We start from the raw sequence: 17500 nt of genomic DNA, 5'->3' as shown, positions 1-17500 counted from the left end.
GGAGGGAGGGAGGAAGAAAGAAAGAAAGAGAGGAAGGAAGGAAGGAAGGAGAGACGAAGGGACGGGGGAGAAGAACAGAGAGGTAGGCTGGGTGGACAGATGGATGAAGGAATGAAAGAGGAAGAAAGGAAGGAAGAAAGGGTGAAAGAAAGAATGGGATAGAGGGAGGGTGGGTGGTTGCCACGGAGGGAGGGAAGGAGGAAAAGAAAGAAAGAAAGAATGGAGGGAAGGAAGGAAAGGAAGACTGGAAATATAAAGTCGGAGGAGAAGCAAAGAAAATAAGGAAGGGAGAAGAGGAGGGAGGGGAATACATAGAGGGAAAAAGAAAATAAGCGAGATAGTAAAGATGAAAGGGAGGGAGCGAGATAAGGAGAGGCATAAAGATCGGAGGGATGGAAAGATAGACGGAATGCTGATGGAAAGAAGGAAAATGGAGGGAGAGGAAGAGATAATGGAATAAGAGGGAAGTGTAGAAAATAATGGAAGGCAAGGAGGAATTGTTAAAGGAAAGAAGAAAAAGAGAGAGGAAGAAGACTGGAAAGAATGACGGAAGGTAAATGTTGGATATGAGGGATGGCGGAAAAAGGAGCGAGCAAATGAGACAGGGGAAATAAATGAGACAAGGACGGACATTTTATGGAGAGAGAGAGAGAGAGAGAGAGAGAGAAATTACCTCCATTGTATATACTTCCCCTACCAACACCTGGACTTACCCAACTCTGCATATACCAGTTCTCTCAACACCTCGTAGCAGCCGTGGGGCACTATACAACAAAGTGGAGTAAACTTTGCTCATGACAAGGCCTTAGCCAGAGTGATTTCACGCCCACTTACTTCTTCAGCCGCAGTGAGGAACAAGTTTATGATTCATGCAGTGGTTATCATTACTCAGCTGCATCTACCTACACTGCAACATCCACACCAGTTACATGCAGTGGGTATCTCTACAGCACTACATTTGGCTCCCATGGTTGTTCAGTCTGTGTATGGGTGGGATTATGAAAGAGATACAAGGAAGGGCAGTGGATGTTGGAGCGACCGTAATGAGAGAGGGTAGTGTTTGGAAACTTCCTGTACTGTTGTTTGCAGATGATACTGTATAGTTAAGTGAAGTCGAAGGGAAACTGCAAGGCTTGGTGAATGAGTTTGGGAGTGTGTGTAAGATACGGAATCTAAAGGTGAATGTAGGGAAGAGTAAAGTTATGATCTTTGAGAGAAATGAAGTCACTGAATGTACGGTGAGGCTGGATGAGCAGGATTTGGAAAATGTGAGTGCGTTTAAGTAGGCTACTTGGGTAGTGTGATGAGTAAGGATGGAAGTTTAGAGGATGAAGTGCTTGAAAGGGTACAACAGAGAAGAAAGGTTGCTGGTTCTTTGAAAGCAGTGATAAGGAACAGTGAAGTGAGCATGGAAGTGAAAAAGTCACTGCATGACGGTATTGTGATACCAACTCTAACGTATGAAAGTGAAGGTTGGATCTTGTTGGAAGGACACAAGTCAGGAGTGAGAACAATGGATATGAGTTATTTGAAAGGAGCGTGTGGCGTTACATGGAGAGACAAATTGACAAATGAGGAAGTAAGGAGCTCTGTGGTGTGGATGTGGATGTGATAGAAAGCGTTAGGAGAAATACAGTAAGGTGGTTTGGCCATGTGGAGAGGATTCAGAGCGAGACTAACGAGAAGAGTGTATGCGAGTGAGGTGGAGGGGGGAGAGGAAGGGTAAGGCCGAGGATAAGATGGAGGGACGGAATGGAGAGGTATATGAGAGAGGAGGGTGTGAGCTGGGAGCAAGGCAGTGACACTGGACAGGGCGACATGGATGCGAATTGTCTGTGGCCATCCTTTCCGGGATTGAGGCGTCTGGCAATAGAGAGAGAGATGTAAGTGGACGTCGACGAGGAGCTAGGTTTGACGCGCATGTCGGCAAGGTCTCTCAAATGGTTTCCCTTCACATATCATCCCTTCACAGTTCTGCTACCTCCTTTAACCTTCAGGAGCTGAAAACCATGTAAAATGCATAAAACCGGCCACATTAAGTAGCCTGTGATGGGATTGTCTGGTTTTTCACCACTTCCACCTTCCCAAACAAGCTGGACACATTAAGAAACAAGCTTTCCTCTTTGTCTGAAACATTTCATGTTTCCACAGCTAGACTTCCTGGAACAGCGACTAGACGTTGCAGCCATGACGGTGCCCCATAAAGCTCAGGTCCAGCAAGTGCCTCGCCTGGCCAGTCCTATCTTTACGACTCAAACTATGCAAAAGAGAACGACAACGGTGTCGTCTAGCCAGCTGCTGCTGGAGGTGCCAAGATCATGGACCGCTAACATCCGTGTTTTTTTGTGTGTGTTTTTTTTCATTCAGGAGAGAAGGCAGGCAGATAGACAGGCAAACAAAAAACAGACGCACAGGTAGGAAGGAAGGAAGGAAAGAAGGAAGGAAGGATGGAGAGAGGAGAGGGAGGGAGATACAGTGAATGAATGGATAGGCAGACGAATCTATAGAGCGATGGATAGACGAATATTCGAATGGATGGACAGACACATTGATCGATGGAGCGAAGGAAAGAAAGGTAGGAGGGAGGAAAAATGAAAGAATGAAAGGCTTGAGAGGAGGATACAGAAGGATGTGGTGACGTGTAACATACAGGTGAACGAAGCGGCACACCGATGAAGGCAGGACATTATACACTCATACCTCCTTGGAACAGAATGTGTTGATTTGTCTTCTTTTTTTTTTTCTAACAGCATACAGTGCCACATTTAGGCCTAAAATTATCGGTTTGGAGATAGGTTACTTCTCACAGAATACCTTTTAACATCTAGTTTATGGTTAAAAATTTGAACTTCAGAGAGAGAGAGAGAGAGAGAGAGAGAGAAGGCTCTTTCAACACACATACCCCGGCTGGTCCGCCTCTCACGTCACAAACTTTTTAATTTCTGTTGCATAAGCCTCTAGGGGGAGAGGGAGTGAAAAACGGTGTAGGAGAGCTGGGGAAGGTGTAGTTGGGTGTAGGAAGAGTGTACGAGAGGTGGAAATGGTATAGACGGATGTAAGAATGGTGCAGCAGGGTGTATAAGTGGAGAGTGTTTTGGGTGTAGGAAGAGGGTAGGTGGGTGTTAGAAAAATGACGAGGGTACAGTTGATAGGTGTAGGAAGGGTGTAAGTGGATGTATGTGGAGCATAGGAGATCTTGGAAGGGCGTAGAGGGGTGTAAGGTGTAGCTGGGCGTGGGGAAACCATAGATGGGTGTGATGTATGTGCGGAGGGTGTAACAGAATGTAAGAATAGTGTAGATCTCCGGAGGGAGTGTGTGTGTGTGTGTGTGTGTATATATATATATATATATATATATATATATATATATATATATATATATATATTTATATATATATGGAGCCTCTGTGGTAGAGTGTGCGTTTCGTACACGGGTGAACCAGGGTTCGCGCCCCGCCAGGGTAATAAATTTTAGGAGTGTTCACCCGGCCACGTATTGCATTGGCGGACACAAGGGGTGCTGTGGTTGAACCAGTGTCGCTTACTATAAAGTATGCTTGCATCCAGTCGGCTTCCGCGGGCCGATTACACTTGGTTCACTGACTATACACACATCCAAAGCCACTCCAACACTACAGTTACACTTACAAGCACTTCTCACCCTACATACAACAACCTAAGCCACATGATAGAGATACATTGGCTGTATCGTCCCGACTTCGGTCGGGATAGGCCGGTCCTGCAGTGGATACTCAAATGGCAGATGATGATGACGATGATATATGGTAAGAGCTGTTTGGAAGATGTAGTGAGGTCTAAACGAGGTCGGGAGGGGTGTAAGAGAGTTTTATAGGGATGTAATACGAAGTGAGCTGACGAGTGAGATAGGAGATGGTGGATGTGCGTAAACTGAGTGTAGGAGGCAGCGTGAGGGTATTAAAGGGGGATGGATGTGTAGAAAAGTTGTTGATGCTTGTTTGGAGAGATGGTGGGTGTGAGAGAAGGTGGGATGTTGTAGGAAGCGTGTTTTGAGGTTGTAGAATATACCGAGAGGGTGGAGAGAAGTGTGAACATTATTTGAAAGATGTAGAGGGGTGAAGATGTGAAGTGTGTGTGAAGGTGTAGGGAAAGCCTGAAAGCTGTAATGATAGTGTAGGGAGAAGCTGGAAGATGTGAGGAGGGTGTAGGAGGGTGCTGAAGAGGATGGGTGATGTAAAAGGGTGTAGGAGGGTGTAGGGAGAATCTGGAAGATGTAAAGAGAGTGTCCGTTGGTGAAAGAGATGATGGGAGCGTGAAGGTGGGCGGAGGGAAGGTATTGAAAGGTGTAAAGAGAGCTTGTTTACAGAAAAGCGTGGAGAGGCCTGAGAGAGAGAGAGAGAGAGAGAGAGAGAGAGCAAAATGTGGTGGTCAGGTGGTTAGATATGTGGTCTGCTGTCTAAAAAAAAAGGGAGGGGGAGGGGAGTTCGAATACCTTGCCGGGGAAGAGAAGAGTTTGTCTGAATTTCGTCAAAACAACTTCAACTGATTTTCCATAAGACCCATCAGCATGACATAAAAACACCCGCGATACTACCATCACACCAGCCCCTGAATGAGAGTCCTGGCACACACTCACTCGTTATTAAAACTAAGTGGTGAAATGAGCAAGTATATATCATGGAGAAAGACCGCTAGGCCTAAAGGAACGGACTCTCTCTCTCTCTCTCTCACACACACACACACACACACACACACACACACACACACAATCAAGTAGAACTAAAGCCCCTCCCAAGGGCGGAATCACATAAGCCGCGAGCCAATACATATCTAGCGCGGCCCGGAATATGACCTTGACCTTGACTTACTTTCACCAATTTCGAACTCGTAGGAGATTTATAAACCTACTACACACCTTGTAAAATTTTGTGATGATATCTTGAGCGGTTGCGAAGTTATCGTGGTAACAGACACACAGACCTTGACCTACTTTCACCAATTTCGAACTCGTAGGAGGTATTCATCCCTACTACACAGCTGTAAAATTGAGCGGTTGCGAAGTTATCGTGGTAACAGACACACACACACAGACAAATTGAAAATAATACCAGCCTCACTATCGCGGCTGGTAGTGAGTATAGATGATGTAAAGGTAGGGACAGTGAAGCAGGAATTATGGAAGTCAGAAATGAGACTGACAGTGTTGGCTTCGTGTGAGTACCATGACACTGTTGCTGGGGAGGGTGAAAGGATGTCAGGTATCGGTGGAGTGTTGGGGTGCTGCGTAGAAGACTAATGACGTAATCTTCATGCCATTTACAGTCTCCAGGCGATTCTGTTTCACTCAGAATTTTTTAACTGAAGGATTTATATTTAGCCGCCATTAACCCCTTCACAACGAGAAATCCTTCCCCACTTGAATAACACCGGGTATCGTCTGGTGGCAGCGAGAAGAAAAAGAAAAAAAAATATCAGACTCAATAGGATTAAAACGGAGCCAGTCTCAAGTTATGGGGTTGCAGATATCGTAACACCTCTTCCTTAGCGCTTTATCCTGGACACTACACCTCGATATCCACTTATATGTTACTGTTACCAACAATGACGATATTGAAACTATAAGAAACATACGAGGAAATAGAAAGATGACATATGCAAAGTAATTCGCTTAGGAAAATGCGTTATACAAAGCCTCTTATGCAACTTATAACACGTTCTATATTCTGACAAATTATCCTAAGCTGTAGGCTGGGATAAAAATTGAAAGTACGCCCCGTTTTACACTTTCAGATCAAGCCGTTTATCAGTGCCAAACAATGTAGGCCACGGTATAAATAGATAAATAAAAAAAATAAATATAAATGAATAGATAAATAAATAAATAAGGATTACCCAGAAAATGAACTAATAAAACGAAATGTTCTTTGTCCAGGTTATATTCCGACCTGCAGGATGGGTTACTCTGCGTCAGAGTAGGAGCTGTATATCAAATTGGTGTAGGAGATTTCGTAATACGTTTTCCTCAACCGTGTATTCTGCACATTACGCCTCAGTATGGTCTTGTGTGTTACTGACGTTAACTGTGTACTTATTACAACGATATATATGGCATACAAGAGAATGCTAAAGTGCAATATGCAAAATAAGTAAATCGGGAACAGGTGTTACGAAGCCTCCTATGCCGCTTACACTACAGTTCTCTGTCCGCTTCCGATCTTGTTGTGAACAAGGCTGTCGGGATGTAGCCACCATACCGTCCAGCACGTACATTACAAACAACACTGTAGCTATTACGACACAGGTAGTGGGAACTGGGGAGGGAGGGGGGGATTTTATCTAAGACTTTCTTTTCCTCTGATGGAAAAATAAATAAATACCGGTAACATAAATGAATGAATAATAGATTTCACCTGTAGATGTCGTCACCCTATGTATACGCGGGTGATAGGGTTAGGATGGCGTTGATATGTGGGTACAGAAATACAGGATTCAGAGAGAGTTTGTCTTCGAGGCGGTGCATAAAATATACAGCAGATCGTACAGTAAGTATGTAATAAAGATCATTTTCAGAATTACAGTTTGTTGTTTCCTTCATTTCTTTAGATGATCTTTAAAGTTTAAGCAATAACGAGAAGATTGGGAAGGATCTGAAGTTTTTTCTTAAGTACGAGTATGCTGATGTTGTACCAACTGATGTGGTATTATCAAACATAAGCTTTCTAACGCGATATAACCAAGCAATATCATTTAACGTGGCCTAAACCGTAACAGCACACTCTAATTGAACCATACTTTTAAAACATCTTGGTTTGACTAAACCATGATTACCCTAATCTGCCTTTTATGTACCACTAGCAACTTAGATACTATAGTTTAGCTTTCACCAACTGGTTTTATTGAGCTTAGGAGTAACTTAGTGCCATCCAGGTGATCAATAGATAAGTTAATATAAAGAAGCCGAAGGTAATACTGTTGGTAACCTATATAACCTAAGAGCAACTAGTTTACGTGTGTCGTAACCAACACCTACATGTTGTAATGTCCCTCGCTGTCGTAAAACTATTCCTATCAGCAAAGTTTACCCAGAGTCCTCCATCCTCCCGCCTCCCCCTCACTTCTCCTGTTTCCCCTTCTAATTCTCCCTTTCTTTCCCTCCTTTTCTTAGGATCCTCGGCTCCCTAACCCTCAATTCCATAACCTCCAGCTCTTATATCTCATTCGCTCATTATCTTCGAGCCTTTACTCTTTCCCCCAACCTCCTCCTGTACCTCCTCTTCCTGGCTCCTAACCCCACCCCAGTCACTTCTTTCTCTTCCACAACCCTCAAGCTTTTGCCATATCCAACCAACTTCACACTTCTTCGCAATCCTACCCCCATGAACACCAACTTAGCACCATTTCTACTCAGCCAAACTTCCTTAACCCCCAGGTTCAAAGGACGTCTTTTTTTTTATTCTTGTATTTTTGGTTCGTTAAGACAGCATCAGTCATGGTAGGAAAGAGCTTTCGTACTGAAGGCTTTATCGAGCACTTCCATTTCGAAAACTCTTTCCTAAGGAGAGCAATAATATCTGGACTTAACAGTAACGAAATATAAAATGGCGTGCTCGGGATGAAGTGGTTAACCTCCCTTTCTCCTCCTCTTTAGTTCCCCATCTCCCTTTCTGCTCCATTTTCTTCTCTCCCTTGAGCTCCAGTCTGCTTGACTCCCCTTGCTGATCCTAAGGTATTAAAATCATCTGGTGCTAGCAGTAATAATTTTTAAAAGAAATGTCATCGTGTGGAAGGGTTAATGGAGAGTGTGTATAACCTCTTCACTACGGGCATCCTCCTCTAAATCCATCTCTTTCCTTAAACACCCTGCTCACCTAACTCTCTCATTCCGTACTCATTCCGTAACTCTCAGTGCAAGAACGTGTCTTCCGTGTTATTTTTGCCATATCCAGACGAGTGTATCCAACTCGAGAGATTTGAAATTGGAGGAGTTAGATATAGACTTCACATAGTCCTTCAAAACGAGACATCTTTCCTAAATCGAAGAAAATCATTTGAAGGCGGCAAGATTACATTGAATTAATACGTCATCATAGAGCTCCCAACCGCTGTAAAAATATCATGGGCCTATTTTTCCTTAAACCACGCAATCGCAGCCCTCCTACTCCTCACAACCCCAAACCCACCAAGGTAGGCCTACTCTCCTTAACTCTTACACGTCAGGAGGTTCCCCCGTGGAGCGTAAAATCTTGTGGTGTAAAATATGTGTAAGTCCTCAGGCATCGTTAGGGGTTACAGCTCCTGACAGCCCAGCATCCCTATGTTCCTCTTTACAGCCCCCAACACCTCATTTATAATTATTATTATCATCATCATCATCATCAACATTATTATTATTATTGTAATTATTTATTATTATTATTATTAGATGGTGAGGAATTGGAAAATATGAGTACGTTTAAGTATTTGGGTAGTGTGATGAGTAAGGATGGAGGTTTGGAGGGTGAAGTGCTTGAAAGGGTACAGCAGGGAAGAAAGGTTGCTGGTTCCTTGAAAGCAGTGATAAGAAACAGGGAAGTGAGCATGGAAGTGGAAAAGTTACTACATGACAGTATTGTGATACCAACTCTGACGTACGGAAGTGAAGCTTGGACATTGTTGGAAGGACACAAGTCAAGAGTGAGAGCAGTGGAAATGAGTTATTTAAGAGGAGCCTGTGGATTCACGTGGAGAGACAGGCTGACGAATGAGGATATAAAGGAGCGTTGTGGTGTGGATGTGGATGTGATAGGAAGCGTTATGAGGAACACACTGAGGTGGTTTGGCCATGTGGAGAGGATGGAGGGTGAAAGACTGACGAAGAGAGTGTATGTGAGCGAGGTGGAGGGGGGAAGAGGGAGGGGGAGGCCGAGGATGAGATGGAGGGATGGGGTGGAGAGGTATATGAGAGAGGGGGGTGTGAGTTGGGAGCAGGGCAGTGAAATGGCGGGGGACAGGGCGACTTGGAGGCGATTTGTTTGTGGCCACCCCAAACGGGATTGAGGCGTCTGGCAATAGATAGATAGATTATTAATCAGTTAATGAAGGGTTTTCTTCATATTATTATTATTATTTTATTATTATTATTATTATTGTTATTATTATTTATTATTATTATTATTATTATTATTATTATTATAACCATTGACCCACAATGTTTTACTCCTGAAGATCAACCTATCCGTGTTTCTCTCCTCTACAGGGCACGAGCTTCCTAATCTGGGACGTAGGGGGTCAAGAGAAAATCCGTCCTTTGTGGCGCTCCTACACTCGCTGCACGGACGGCATTGTGTTCGTGGTGGACAGTGTGGATCTGGAGAGACTGGAGGAGGCCAGGTGTGAGCTGTACAAGACTGCTAAACTGCCGGAGAACTCACAGGTGTGTACGGTAGGCAGATGTGTTGGGAGTAAAGGCTGGTGTGTGTAACAGGTGAGTTGAAAGGACGTGTGTCAGGTGAGATTTGTGGGGTAAAGAGAGATGTGGATAAAGGGTTAGTCTGGGGCAGGTATAGGTTGGTTAAGTTAGATTAAGTTAGGTATGTGAAGTTTGTAAGGTAGAGGTAGGTGTAGACAAGGGAGTGTGTGGGTAATAGGCAGGTGTGGGAAGTAGGTTAGTGTGTTGTAAAGGGTGGTGTGTCAAGGAGGTACAGTACGTGTATGATTAAGTTGGGATTCTGGGAGGTTGATGTGTGGGGAAGGCTTATATAGAGGGTATTAATACTGGTGAGGTCTCAGGGAAAATGTGTAGGCTAATGTGAGAGAGGTGGAGGTATGGGGAAGCTACAGCTCAGTGGGCGATGTTGGTTGAAGGCAGTTGTGGAGAAACTGATAATGAGAGTAAATGGTAAAGGAAAGTTGACAGGTCTGGGTTACAGGTAGTCGCATGTGGGTCAGGTGTAGAGAAAATAGCTATGAGTGAGCAAGAAGAGTAACTTAGATATTAGAATGCATATGAGACAGGTATAAGATACGGTAAAAGTGGGTGGCAATGCATATACGAGGTCCTAGATATATAGTATGTGTAAGCTCTGTAAGGGACCAGGTGATACTGTGGTGATAAATTAATACTGAATTTTGTGACAACCAGACGACTCTCTTCAGCTCATAAAAAACCGAGCGGATTATAAACAACCCCATATAACCCTTTTAGTAAGATGTACTTTACATTTTATTCATGCCGCAACAAGGTGAAAATGTTAAATTTAAAGAAGACCTCACAGGAGATAAGGTAGAGCTGGATCTCAAGATGAAGAGAATGAAACTGGTGTACGAGTGACACTTATGGAGTCGCGGGGATTTCAGAGCTTGTTGGAATATTAAAGTCAGTTGTGTGAATAATATAATAGTTGTGTGGGCAGGTGCAAGGAATATATGTGGCAGGTGTGTGGTTATATAGAACAGCTTTGGAGAGGTGACTGCGGTTGCGAGAGTCAAGTGTGTATTTCAGAATTTGTTGGCAGATTGAAGTCAGGCGTGTGATTGATGTATCACGTATGTGGGCAAGTGTGAGAAATATGTGTGTGGCTAGTGTGAGGATATTAAGGAAAGGTTTGAAAAGGTAACTGCAGTTGCAGGAGGCGAGTGTGTGTGTGTGTGTGTGTGTGTGTGTGTGTGTGTGTGTGTGTGAGTGTGAGTGTGAGTGTGAGTGTGACTGTGCGCTTGTGTGTGTGTGTGTGTGTGTGTGTGTGTGTGTGTGTGTGTGTGTGAGTGTGACTGCGTGTGAGTGTGTGTGAGTGAGTGAGTGAGTGAATGGAATGGGAATGTTGGGAGGCGTGTATCCATTAAAAGTATTGGCAAGCTATAGTTGATGTTGACAGAAAAATTAAGGTGTAGCCTATTTACGTTTGTAAAAAAAAACAAAAAGTGTCACTGTGTAGAAAAAGTAAAAGTGTTTGTGTCTAACAATATTCAGATGATGGGAGTTGGCATATGTAGACAAAAATTCATGAGTGGAAGTGTTTTATATTTCACAAGTAGAAGAAGTAACATATAGTGATGTGTACGTGTAGGGGGAAAAAAAAAAAGCTGTTCAATGCACACATAGCATTTAGATATGGAGGTAACTTTACCCGTGTGTAGAGATATTGCAGCTGTGTCATATGAGAGAGTCGGGGTGAAATGTGGTTGCCCTGACATCGCCAGACCTGACACACGTGAATGGTCTCCTCTGCAGGGTGGTTATGGACGATGTCATCTTCCTCGTGTTGCGGACGTCATGATATCACTTGAAGACGTGAATGCCAGCGTCTTTCGAAAATATTGATGTGTTCCTGGAAGAGGAAAAAATCTCTGACATTGCTCTAGCATTCACGGTGTTTACTGAAACTACGAAATATAGCGTTGTAAATAAAAGTTTCTCGACTTAATCCCGTTCTCGTTTCCGTAATGCAGTGTACCCTGAAAAATCAGAACTAAACTGGTAAAGACCCTATGGACACTGCAGGTCTTTGTTTTTACATGTGAAAGTGAACACTCAGTAGCCAGTTTTCTTTGTTAAAGGTAAGGTAAGTGTATGTTTGTGTGTGTACGCGTGTGCGCACGTGTCTGCGTGTGTGCATGTATGCGTGCGTATATACGGACATGCGCGCGTGCGAATGCGTTACGCGGGATTCGGGAAAAGCTGCAGGTAGAGGAAAGGAAGTGGAGTGGTATGGAGATATTATTGATATTGCCAACAGACTCGCGTGCGTGCGTGCGTGTGTGTGTGTGTGTGTGTGTGTGTGTGCATGTGCGTGCGTGCGTGCGTGCGTGCGTGCGTGCGTGCGTGTGTGTGTGTGTGTGTGTGTGTGTGTGTGTGTGTGTGTGTGTGTGTGTGTGTGTGTGTGTGTGTGCGTGCGTGTCCATGCGTGCGTGCGTGCATGCGCGGATATTTGGACAGGTGTCCCAGTGTACCTGTCGATAGTATGTAAACGGGAGCCGGCCAGGTGTGCTGCAGCGGTACAGGAGATACCTACTGTAAATTAGATATCATGCTGGAAGGTTACATGCTAAACCAATTAGCTTATACCTGTGGACTCATGAACAAGCTTCCTTGTTTACTAACACCTGTGGCACATAACTACAGCCAAGTCTTTTCTTTTCGTGATAGGTAAATAAGAAAGTACATAATCGTTAAGAGTCGCATGAAAGAACATTGCTGAGGCAGAGAAAAGTGATAAGATTCTTAATGGTTTTAAATATTTGTTATTTATAATAGTTGCTTTAGAAATAGTAAATAAAGTGTAATAACTACTGGATGTAGATAATCACTAGAAGAGTATGATAAGATGAATCAGAATAATGAAAAGCTGTAATAATTCTTAACAATTAATAAATACAAGTGCCTGTACATGAAAACAAACAAAACTTTGTCAGTGAAACACACACACACACACACACACACACACACACACACACACACACACACACACACACACACACACACACACACACACACACACACACACACACACCGCTCTCTGGCTCAGTGGTAGCGTTCTCGCTTGCCATTTGGCAGACGGGAGTTCGCGCCTCGCTCAGGTTGCGAAAAGTTTCACTGATGAAGTGGGCGGTTACTGTCCCCCTTGAGCAAGGGGATGGGTGTGTGCGTGTGTGCAGGTCACAGCCTTGCCCTTAGATCGGACTGTATGAGCTCTCAGCTCCCTTCCGGGAGGGTAAAAGCTGATGATCACGACCATCAAGTGATCCTGACCGACCCGGTGAATTACACACACACACACACACGGGTACGTGAGTACCCCTGAAAACATAACACCCCCTTTTGCTCCGCGAACCCAGGTGTAAAACTGCTGACGTCGAGCTGAAAAGGTTAAAGGGCGAGAGAGGGTGTGTGAGAGCGGGTGAAAATTTGGATGTGTTGTTTTCTTAATCCCTTCAGCACAAGCACGGAACTTTTTTTTTTTTTTCTGTCGCCAGGCATTTTTATGTATTGTAATAATTTAAAATGGTTAATTAGTAGCAATATCTAAACACCAAGTTTGAAAAATTGAATGAAATCGTCTACAGGTAACAGTAATAAATTGAGAAAAGCGTGCTTGCGACCGTGTGGTCTGCGACGCACCATGAAACCATCAACCGTGATATTGCAGAGAAATGGGTGGAATGAACTGGGATTTTGGTGGCCGGTGAGGCTGGGCAGGAAAGAGTAACCTGTGACGGTGAAAGGTGTAAAATTTGAGGTTTGAATGCTGTGACGACTTATATCAAAATATCCTCCAAGAATGAATGTGTTGGAGGAGAGGGAGTGATAAAATGTAGGGAACGCTACTCTGTTGCAACTCTCCATCTGACCAAGCACATACCCCCCACCTCCCTGGACACCTATCCAAGAGCATAAGAGTCCTCGCCACACCATCTTCGCTTTTAAAGGTGGGCGTAAGGAGAATACTCTGAGGACAACCTGGGCCCTTCAGATTCCTTGCGCAGGACGCGTTGGAAAAATTATTTTTTTACTTTTTCATCATAAAAAAACTACTTAAGACACAGCATTCTACCTATCAAATGCCACCAGTTCACCATAAGACGCATTACTATGTGAAATTTCGTGACTATAGTGAATACTTTGAGTTCTGCTGGCCTGGAAACGAAATCTCTAAGACCGGCCAACTGCCCTGCCGCCCGCCTTTACGGGCGCACACCTATTGATTCCATTGATAACAACACCCTCCTCTGACTTTATCAGGTGAAGGGTAGAAATAGACGTGGGGACAAAGACATGGGTGGGATGAGCCGGAACTGTGGTGGACATGGGAAGGGACCATGATAATACTCTGTGAAAGTGAGTGCTGTTGGATTAATGGCTTGGGAGCAGTGAAGTTTTGTTTTAAAAAATTCCTAACAATAATAGCAACAAGATAAGCTCACATTGTTCTCGTCTACCTGATATTGCGACTCAGATACATACCTTGTCGTAATGAAGTATGGGTGAGAGAGGGGTGGTGGTGTATGGAGATTAACCTTCTAACGGTCAGGAGTACTCAGGAAGTACTGATAACAGGAGGCCTCTTGGATAACGAGGTTGTCTGTTGAGGAAACAACTGTTTCTATGAAAGATCTAACGAGCATTTGTGAGAATGGGATTGAAAAGAGGAAGTCTTTCCCTCTGCCCGCCAAACGCTCCAGTAAACAAACAGGAGAAAGGCCGAAAAACGCCATGATTGTTTGAAAGAACAACCATGGACATTTTTGCAGGGGACAGAAATGTTATTTCCAAAGCAGTCTCTATTCTGCAGGTCTTAAACAAAGTAGCATTTAAAAATCGTAAAGCACTCAAATAATTATCGTACTTGTCTCACTATTGGTAGGATATATGTCAGTTTGGAAATAAACACTCAATCAACTATTGCCTATAGTCTCAAAATACTTATCTAGCCGAGTTTTATGTGTATCTATAGTTCTTAAACTAACCATTGTTGCTGTTAGTTTATTCCAGCTTTCCTCCTCTTATGTATTTTTCCTCATATTAGTCTTGCATCTTTTACTCTTGAGTTTCATCCATTTTCCTCGTCACAGTGTCGTTTTGTATTTCGAACAAATTTTCATAACTGATGTCGAATTTGTTGACCATTTTTAAATGCTTGAAGTAAAGCGTCGTAAGTCATTGCGCTTAAAAAAAAGATTGTTTCATTTGTTGTTCTTCACATGACAAATTTCCCATTGTTGGGATCATTGCAGTGGCTCTTCGTGGCACTGTATCAAGTTCGTCTTCGTCTTTTAATAAGGCTCAAGGACTGATATGATACATAGTATTCAAAATGTGATCTGATTAGTGGCGTATAAAGCTTGAAGAAAATTTTGGGCTTTCTGTAATAAAAGCTTTTTGCAATAAAGCCAAACATTTTGTTTGCCTTGTTTACGACTGCAGTGCACCCTTTTAGAGATTGTCAAGTCGTTCTCAGTAATTTCAGCTGGATCTTTTTCTTCCTTGTCTTCCATTACTGGAGTATCAAACATTATTTAATGTTTTTGTAACCAAAGTGCATCGCCTTACATTTATTTATAGTGAATTTCATCTGCCATTTTTCACTCCAAGTTCTTTACTTATCCAGGTCACTTTGGACAGATTCACGGTTTGCTTTCGCAGTTACTCAGACTTCGATTTTCGTGTCATCTGCAAATTGCGGTACCTTATGAAACGAGACTTTTTTTATTTTTATAGATAATTTATATAAATAGTGAAAAGAACTGGTCCAAGAACTGAAACTTAGGGGACTCCGCCAGTTACATTTAACCAGTCAGATGATTCATCATATTTGATGCCAACGGTTTATTAACCAGTCATTGACCCATGAGTATAATTTAGTCAAGAGACCGTGGGCTTTTAATTTTCCCACTGGCCGTACAGTAATTAGGGGATTTTATCAGACGCTTTCTGTTAATCTAGATGGATTGCGTCCGCTGGTATTTTTGCGTCCCAGTTATCATACATGTTTAAAAATTCAAGCATATTTGTGAAACATGATATGTTGTTACGAACCCATGCTAATTATCTGTTGTAAGATTATCCATATAAAAGAATTAAGTACTTTTGCTTCTAACTGTTTTTTCCAGAATTTTCCCTAATACTGAAGTTAAGTTAATTGGGCTGCAGTTCGTGGCGTGTTTTTATCTCCTTTTTGGTGATAGGTGATATATTAGCAAGTTTTCAGTGGCAAGGTGTTTTACAATCAATTAGTGATTTATTAACAAGCATTTTTAGTTATTGAAAAAATCTATTTGGCGATAGCATTATTAAACGCTCGAGAAGAGATGTGGGCACACCCAACTGATTTAATAGGGTCGATTTTCTCAAGATATTTCAGTATTTCTTATCCTGTCACGTCGTTGATCGATCACCCTGTGATCCTAAAAAGAGTTCCAGTATTCTATTCGGCTAGCAAACGACAGACCATTTTATTCATCTGAGAGTAATTCATAGGAGCCTATATGGTAAAATTCTGGGAGCGCTGGATTTCTTATTTACCTGTTGCATTCTGCCTCATCGTATGTTCCCACTTTTTCTCTCAGAAACGTCGCATTTCCTGCATAAAGTAGGCTGGCGTACAGCAAGCAAGAGTGAAGTGCAAAGACTGTAGAGGTTTTATTTGTGTGTGTGTGTTTGTGTGTGTGTGTGTTTCCATATTTTATTTGTTTTAATGTCATAATTTCATCTTTTACCGTAATCACTTCAATTGGATGGCGTACTATTTCATTCTCGCTGTCTCCAGGCGATTTTATTAAGTTTGGGCATGAGTTTTCGAACTGGGGGCTCGATTTATCCGTCTTTATCCCCCTCACGTCAAAAGATCTTCACCAGAATTAATAAAGTCGTCTGGAGGGAGCAAGAATATGCCAGTCGAATACGTAATCTGATTCAAGAGGTTAGTTTCTTACGTTGCTTTGCTTTCTTTCTTGTTGGCCTTCGCTCCTTCACTTCAAGAGGTCTCGCTTCAGCTGAGTAAGATCGTCTGGTGGCTGGAAGAAAGATCAAGTCGTTCAGAAAGGGTTAATGGCGATTATTTTTCTTTTACTACGATACGTCTCTCCTAAGCAAAATAAAATTGAATGCGGTTGTTAAGAATAAAATGGAAAAGGATAATGAATGTGGGAAAATAAGGAGGTTAATTTACTGTATACTGCTTCAAACTCTTTCACAATGAGTTTTTTTCTAAGATGACTAAAATCATCTGGCATTAGCAAGGATGAAATAAAAACACGTCATCGTACGGAAGTGGTTGAGAGACTGCGTAAGTGTTAGCGTTCATGTTTCCCTCTCGTTGCTTTCTTTTCACCTTATTTTACAGTATTTAAATTTCTTCGTCTGCTTCGTCAGTTTTTACCACAACTTTCTCTGACCTCTGTTTTCCATCCTTCACATGTTACCAGTCCCACTTTTGTTGTTGTCTTACATTTATGGTCTCTCTCTCTCTCTCTCTCTCTCTCTCTCTCTCTCTCTCTCTCTCTCTCTCTCTCTTTTTTACATATTTTATTACTTTCCCTCCCCACCCCCTTTTTTCCAAACCACTCTTCCATTCTGTCCCCCCTTTCTTCCTCCTCTTCATTACCTTGTTTTCCTCCGTTTCACATCTCCTCATCCCTTTATCCGTCCTCTCACCCCGGGCCCTTACCCTTCCCCCCCTCTTCCCCCTCACCCCTGCTCTTACCCTTTTCTTCCCTCCCCTTTCCCTCCTCACCACTGCCCTCATCCCCTTGCCCATCATGTCCCCCTCTCATCCCTCTTCTTCACGCTTCCCCTCACTCCCTTACCACTCTCCACACCCTTCAACTCAACCCCTTCTTCACCCCCCTCCCTCACACCATCGTCTCACACCCTTACCCCTTCTCTCACTCTCTTACCCTTTCCCTGACTCCCCTTTCCCTCTTTTCCCTCCCTCAACCCTCGCCTCACTTTCTTTCCCCTCCCTTCACTCCCTCATCCCTTCCCTCGCTCCCTTACTCCTCCCTCATTCCCTTACCCTTTCCCTTGCTCCCTCACCCCCCTCACTCCCTC

At 43.2% G+C, this 17500-nt stretch overlaps 1 protein-coding gene across 2 annotated transcripts in view; it reads left to right on the top strand.

The window, feature by feature from the left end:
- The window catches only part of LOC145413447 (ADP-ribosylation factor-like protein 4C), a 110542-nt gene that overhangs the window by 79207 nt on the left and 13835 nt on the right, over nt 1-17500 (top strand). For both annotated transcript variants that reach the window (XR_013899729.1, XM_080283136.1), the window contains exon 2: nt 9215-9391. Coding sequence is in view for 1 of the 2 variants with exons in the window: in XM_080283136.1 (XP_080139262.1) it covers nt 9215-9391 (177 nt within the window). In the remaining variant the exon portion in view is untranslated. The remainder of the gene's footprint in view (nt 1-9214; nt 9392-17500) is intronic.

The sequence above is a fragment of the Coenobita brevimanus genome, chromosome 96 (assembly GCF_032717465.1).
Source record: "Coenobita brevimanus isolate Jiangsu-jjx chromosome 96, ASM3271746v2, whole genome shotgun sequence".
NCBI classification, from domain to species: Eukaryota; Metazoa; Arthropoda; class Malacostraca; order Decapoda; family Coenobitidae; genus Coenobita; species Coenobita brevimanus.
The sequence above is the reverse complement of the archived record's forward strand: the minus strand, read 5'-3'. Positions and strand labels throughout refer to the sequence as shown.